The sequence below is a fragment of the Pinus tabuliformis genome, chromosome 3_2 (assembly GCF_031772625.1).
Source record: "Pinus tabuliformis cultivar Carrire ecotype Pingquan chromosome 3_2, CPIR1, whole genome shotgun sequence".
NCBI lineage: Eukaryota > Viridiplantae > Streptophyta > Pinopsida > Pinales > Pinaceae > Pinus > Pinus tabuliformis.
In genome coordinates, this window is record NC_142302.1 from 1,052,364,141 (window position 1) to 1,052,371,464 (window position 7,324).

The 7,324-nt window shown below is 35.9% G+C and overlaps 1 protein-coding gene across 1 annotated transcript; it reads left to right on the forward strand.

The window, feature by feature from the left end:
* Positions 1 to 1,113: 1,113 nt before the first annotated feature.
* LOC149184218 (ribonucleoside-diphosphate reductase small chain-like) lies at positions 1,114 to 2,404 on the forward strand. Its single transcript, XM_089418854.1, has 3 exons — positions 1,114 to 1,804; positions 1,910 to 1,980; positions 2,080 to 2,404. The coding sequence occupies exons 1-3, from the start codon at positions 1,751 to 1,753 to the stop codon at positions 2,207 to 2,209; spliced, it is 255 nt and encodes an 84-aa protein (XP_089274980.1). The 5' UTR covers positions 1,114 to 1,750; the 3' UTR covers positions 2,210 to 2,404.
* Positions 2,405 to 7,324: the final 4,920 nt, after the last annotated feature.

A 7,324-nucleotide genomic window follows, 5' to 3' on the forward strand; every position in this document is an offset into this window, starting at 1 on the left:
CATATTTTTGAGCAAGACATCATGCAAACACTTAATATTTAAAAAAAATTCAAATATAGATAAATTTATGAAGTTGATTTCTCAATTAAACTAACTGAAAATGAACATAAATAAACGAATATAAGAGCATTCCAACCAACCAACATTATTTTAGAGGAAGAACCTCACATCCTACAACAACAATATTTCAGAGGAGGAACTTCACATCCAACAACAATAGCGTCTTTAAGATAAAGTTTGAACATGATAACTCACCCAACATAGGAGATAAACTCTAACCCTTGCGTGATGAATACTTTAATTTGAGCATCCTTGATTGTCATGCTATGTTTATCAATAAAGAACACTAATCATAAGTATATAATGAATTGCGTAGAAATGTCACGTGATTTTATCTTTCTTGAACACTTTAAACTATGAAACCATAGTTAGTTAAAACTCACAATGGATGGTTGACTAATTTTCTTTGTGGAATTCACCGAACAACCCTACACCTATATTTTACATTTTTCACAGTATATATTTATAAATTTAAAAAAAAAAAAAGAAATTTTAATTTTTTAAATTAATATTAATAACGTATTTAGAACAATCCTGACCATTTCATTGCGTCACCATATAATTTTTCTTTATAATCAATTATAATAGTTTTATATTATAACGTTCATATATGCTGAATGACGTATTCTTCTACAATCCCTTAAGAACGAAGCGTTATCCCTATTTCACTTCTCTTAATAATGGAGTTACGAAGTGTTATCCATATTTAGGCCGATAGGCCTTTCCTATGCATCAACTTTTCGTCAACACTTTTACTCTGATCCGTTTGATCAAATGAGACACTTTCAACCATGGATCTGAACCAGAAAAGGAAACAACGGAAAATCAAGAAAGCACAGAAAGTCAAGAAAGCCGGAGTGCTCGTTTTGGCAAAACGCAAGATTTTTTGGACGCCATGCACCAGAGTATGCATCAGCCTTGCTGTTTCTATTATAAAGCACTGGTCAAGGAGCTTTCCTCCCTCTGCCTCTTCAATGCAATTTCCATGCGTTTCATTCATCACATAGCCGAAAAAGAGGAAAATAGGTGGCTGGAACTGCTCCTGGGCAGAGAATTTCTTGTCCCAGACGAGCAACCAATAAAGCAATTGCTTTGCCTGTGCTTGAATCAGTTCGGCCTTTCAAGGTATTTATTAGGCAATCTTGATCTGGAATTCAAGATTTGCAGGGGTTTTATGGCATCCAGGGTGCTTCCATTCGTGAGCCGAAGAACCTGCAGAGTTTGGTCCTCAGCAAGGTCTGATGAATTCCGTTACACCAGTTCCCGTAACGTGAATTCCTCTTCGAAAACCCTGCAATATTCTTCGGTGGCCGCAGCCACGGCTCCTCAAATTCGTGTAGATTCCGTCAATGGAGCCATTAACGCTCCTGCTGCCGTTCACGACTTCGAAGATAGGGATTGTTCTTGGGCTTAACGACGAGGAAGCTTATTACTTCGCTTTTCAATCTCCTTCTTGTTTCCTGCGAGCCTGTCGCGGATCTGGGCATGAAAGCGCTGAAATCACCTCTGATGGATTACGCGCCTTACAGAGTACCGCTTCTCAAAGCCGCGAAGCGGACTGCGTTTTCTCATTTCTGCGCTGGTGAGAGCGTCCTCTCTCAGTGAAAAGAGAGTTAAAGAGATAGTTTATGATGCTGTTGAGATTGAACGGGAGTTTGTTTGTGATGCTCTCCCATGTGATCTTGTTGGGATGAATGCTATACTCATGAGTCAGTACATTGACTTTGTTGCTGACAGGCTTCTGGTATGCATTTGTTATTGTCAGGAATAAGTAGGGCTTTGTATCGTACATGCACATGATGTAATGTTTTACCAATTTAATTGGGCAATCTCTCTGTTGGCAATTCAGGTTGCATTGGGGTATAGCAAAGTGTATAATGCACAGAATCCATTTGACTGGATGGAGCTGATCTCTCTTCAGTAAGTATTTGGTTTTTATTGTTGATTACATTTCCTATGTGTTTGTATTTACTTAGAAATTTGTAATTTTAATTGGGTTTCTTTTCAATGAATGTGCAGAGGGAAAACAAATTTCTTTGAAAAAAGAGTTGGGAAATACCAAAAGGCCTCTGTTATGTCTGGTTTGGGCAACATGGAGGGAAACCATATATTTAAATTGGACGCAGATTTTTTAAATTTGATTAATTAGCCTCCCCATCTTGGGAGGGAAAGGATGGTGGCCCATTGTGCTTGTACAAAGATTTTCATTGAGTGAAATTTTGATGGCGTTTGAAGTTTCAAAATCAATCCTATCTTTTCCATTGTTTTGATTAATTAGATTGGGCTATTCCTTTAGGTTAACGGTGGCCCTTTGTGCTTGTACAAAAGGTTTTTTAATGAGAATGAATGCATTTGGGGTTTCAAAATTAAATTTCCTTTTTTTTAATGTTTGTTAATACATTTGAGCCAATTATTTCAGGATCTATGTACGACAAATAGAAAATTGTTTACTAGTAAGATAATAAACAAATTGCCCTAGCATACAGGATGTCAATTTTCATGATCGTTAATACATCTGAGGCAATTATTTCAGGATCTATGCACAACAAACAGCAAATTGTTTGCTAGTAAGATAATAAACAAAATGCCCTAGCATTCAATTCTTGAGCCATTTGAAAATTTATAAGCTACCCACTTCTTCTTTGTATGTAGCCTGGAATTGAACCAAGGACCTTGAATAAATACCCTATAATGATATATTATGACTTAAGGCCATTAAACATACTCTTTGGTAAGTAGTCATAGGTCTGTGATCATAATGCAACGAATACCAGTGAATGATGTTTATATAAGCCAATTCATATTGGCATTTCTCCAAACAGTCTATAAGCAAACTAAATTAGCAATTTAACAATCACGACTTGGAGCCTCGAACAATGTATATCAGAAATAAGATTCATGAGTTCTATCATTAAATGCACATGAAATTACTCAACACTTGTCTGCTATATGTGGGATTTGGCATCATTTGGCATCAGCAGAACAGAGTTTTGAGAAATAAAGACCAGTGCCCTTGATATATTGCTATGAGGCAATGGAGTGTTGGCTTAGAAGAAACAACCGACTTAATAATTTATATGATTAATGGAACCAGGTGTGTTGACCAAAGAAAAAATTGTTGAAATACGAATTTAGGTAGTTGAATTAACAGAGTACCAGAGCCCTTTTTAGGTTGAATGGGTTGAGGTATGGATGGAGGAGCTTGCTTTGCTGAAGAGAAATGACTTTACTTTCTAATAATCTTCTTTGGTAATGATGAAATGTAGTCACTATCACTGTAATATTAGTATATATAACAAATATTAATGGGAATTCACCAATAATGTATCCAATAGCCATGGGATATACCAGGAATTCACCAATAGTGTATCCAATAGCCAAGAATACAACTACTTGAGTCACCAAAGTATATACTGTGAAGTAAACACATTCATATTACTCAATAATAAATTCAACCTCAAGTGAGAACACCATCATATACCAAATTAAAACTTCTCTCAGAAAATCAAAAAAATAATTCAATACTCAGTCTTTCCAAATATATTAGTATTAGGGTGATTGAATTAATATAAACCTTGGGGTTAAGGTGGATGGGCAATCTACAATATGATCAATACATTTATAGACATTCAAGTCGTGGTATGTAATACGCAGATCCAGTTATGACCATTTCATTCTCTGCATTCAATTAAGCTTAAAACAGAGATTTCAAAAAATATTCCTATTGAAGTGGAATAGCGGAGATAATGAATATGGAGAATACCCTCGACTGTCTATACGCCCCAAGGTGAACGGATGGACTGCTGCGCAAACTCTTCTTCCAGTTGTTGCTGCTCTGATCTCGAGGATGTATAATTCTATAGTGCCTTGTAAGGATGAGGTCAATATTGAGGTTTATATGAATGAGTATGGTATGGACGCTGTCGTATTTGCACTGGCCAGGAAGAAGTCTGCCAAGAGTATGCACAAGGATACCAGGGATCTCCAACAGTATGCCAGCTTGCTTATGCCGCCTTCGAATCGGAAGTGGCTCAGGGAGGAGCTCGTTGCAATTGCTGAGTCGCAGATCCTATTTTCTTTCCCTTCATTTTGGTTTAAATTCTGCTTCTTTGTTTTGACTGATGCCGAACGAACCATCTTTGATGTCAAGAGACTCATTGGGAGAAAGTAAGTACTCTGATCTCTGATTTTCCCATTTATTAGACAATTATATTTATTGCAAGTCTAATTCTCGCCTTGATATTGAACCCACAAGGGTGCCAGTCATGAAATTGGCATGTTAAGTCAGGGGTCGAGCAACATTTTGGTTGGGGTCAGATCAGGATTTGGTTTCTACCCTATCCAAACTTCACGAAAATGATTTAAAACTTTTACTTGATGAGCACAATTAAATGAAAACATTTGTTTTATATAGGTTTGAAGACAAAGAAGTTCAGAAGGATATGAAACTGGTACCATACAAGATTGTGAACAAAGAAGAGAAACCTTATATTCAAGTTCAGGTACGAGATGGAGAGACAAAGGTATTTAGCCCTGAGAAAATCAGTGCTATGATTTTGACTAAGATGAAGGAGACTACAAAAGCATTCTTTGGCAATACTATAAAGGATGCCGTGGTGAGACTGTCCCTGGTATGCTTACTTTTCAAAAAAAAATTTAATGAGGTTGTGGGTAACCAATTGTTGACTGCATTGTGACTGTTAACTTATGGGCTTACGCAACTTATTTTACTGATGCACAGCGCCAAGCAACGAAGGATGCTGGTGTTATTGCTGGCTTGAATGTAGCTCGCATTATCAACGAACCCACAGCTGCAGCAATAGCTTATGGCTTGGACAAGAAGGGCGGAGAGAAAAATATTGTTGTTTTTGATCTTGGTGGTGGCACATTTGATGTCAGCATTCTGACTATTGAGAATGGAGTTTTTGAGGTTTTGGCTACAAATAGTGATACCCATCTTCGAGGTAATCTATCTGAACTCTGTCTGGCAGTTTTACATTACGAATTTGAATACGTGCACAGTGGTTATCATTGACTTTTTTGGTTGGTGTTCGAACTTTGAACTTACTGGGATGTACACTAATATGCAGGTGAGGACTTTGACCAAAGGATAATGGAATATTTCATCAAATTGATCAAGAAAAAGCACGAAAATGATATTAGTAAGGATAGCAAAAATGAAATAAGACATTCAATGTGTTCCTTGTAATATAGATATAAACAAAACATCTAAAAAAAAGTAATTGCACAATGATTCAGTCCAAGAAAACAAGGTTTTCCACAAACCAAGTAACTCTTCTAGAAAAATTCAACTATTCCAATTTAATAATCCTATCGGCCTCTCTTTGTACCTTTTGGGACAATTGCTAGTTCACTCATCTTCATCTTTAGCAAGGAATTATTTTTACTGATGTTTGACATTTTAGATTTAAGGTGGAAACCCCCCCCCCCCCCCCCCCCCTCTTTTTTCTTTTTTTGAAAACTATTAGTTTATTATCGTTTAAATATTTGAAATTATAATTGTATTTTAATTTAAGATAAATGTTAATGGAGTTGTTTTTAGTGTGATTTTTTGGATTTGTTGGTATTCGAATATGGTATACAAATTTAAGATGAAATTTTGATTTGTGTTACCTCTAGGGCACTTCAATTGTGCCAGGGTTACCCATCAAGCTTGTGATTTCAATAAATTCCTATTGAATTTTAGAGAAATTACACTGGAAATAATTGCCAAAAAAATCTCACTAAAAACAACTCGAATATTAATGATATAAATTAATAAATAAAATATTTTTATTATTTAAATTACGTATTTCAATATTTAGCAAATTTGAATTATTCAATAATATAAAATTATGATTTTATCAAATTTAAAAATTAATAAATAATCTTTTTAAAATACTATAATATTAATTGCAAAATACATATATTTTTCTTAATTATTATAAAAAAACATATAACACACTTATATTTAAGATAATTATTTTTTCATACTTAATTAATAAATACATAATACTTAAAATATTTAAATATTTTTTAAATTATATATAAAGAAAAAGAATAATAGCTAGCTTTAAAGCTTAATGTTTACATACCTAACAATATAATTACGCCAAAGGCGTTCTCTTTTCATACTTAATTAATAAATAAATAATACTTAAAATATTTAAATATTTTTTAAATTATATATAAAGAAAAAGAATAGTAGCTAGCTTTAAAGCTTAATGTTTACATACCTAACAATATAATTACGCCAAAGGCGTTCTCTTTGTGGACTCTCTATGTGCAAACACTGTTGACACCGTCGAATCAACGAGCTTAAGTTTAGTCCTACTCGCACTTATCCAAATTTAACACATGGCTGGTTGGCGGTGTACCTCAAGATACCCCTGGGCCCTATGTTTACAATGATTGTAACAATTCATCGTCGCGCGTTGAATTTGGAATTAAAACATTCAATTTACTTCTTGCATTCTGTTTTGTTCCCAAGCTCCTTCAGAAGATAAGCATAATCCTCAGAACCTCCTCCATTTATGCTACTCTTGTGTGCTCCTCCTGCACCCACCACAATTTTATGTGCGCTCCATTGGTGATGATGGCCCTCCGGAAATTTTTGTGGCCTTCCCATGTGTACTGCGGTACGGGGCTCACCCTGATGCTGAGGTAATTGATAAATGAGAGTTTGGATGAGTGTCGTTAATGAAGGATGCCATGATTCCCAACTTCTTCCTCGCTCGCTTACTCTCTTCCCTTATGCGTCGAACCTTGAGTTCTCATGATGTGTTCCTGCAGCCTTAAGTCCACCCAGATTCCCCAACATAAATAAAGGTTGGCCGAGCCCTGAGTTGGCAATATGCAGACACATATTCATCTGCCTCACACTGTCAAAAATTGGTTGCAGAGGCTCCACCATTCTCTTGATGATGCCAAACATGTTGTGGATCGCGCCCAACCACACAAATGATGTCTACATTGTTTCCTCTACAGACCAAGACTCTCAACACAGGTTAGAGAATGAAATACGAATTTGAATCCACTCTTTATTGATCAATACTTGGTAGCACTTAATGGACTGTTTCGTCTGCACCACTGCTATTGGAGGCGTTGCTTTAGCCAAAACTGCAGTCTGGCTTTGTAGGATTAGGGATCAAAGCTGACCAGATGCGACTGCAGACATGGCTATGCAATGAAGATCATCAATTACACATAATTGGTGTTTATGGCGTGGGGGGCATCGATAAAACAACCTTGCTCAAAACAATCT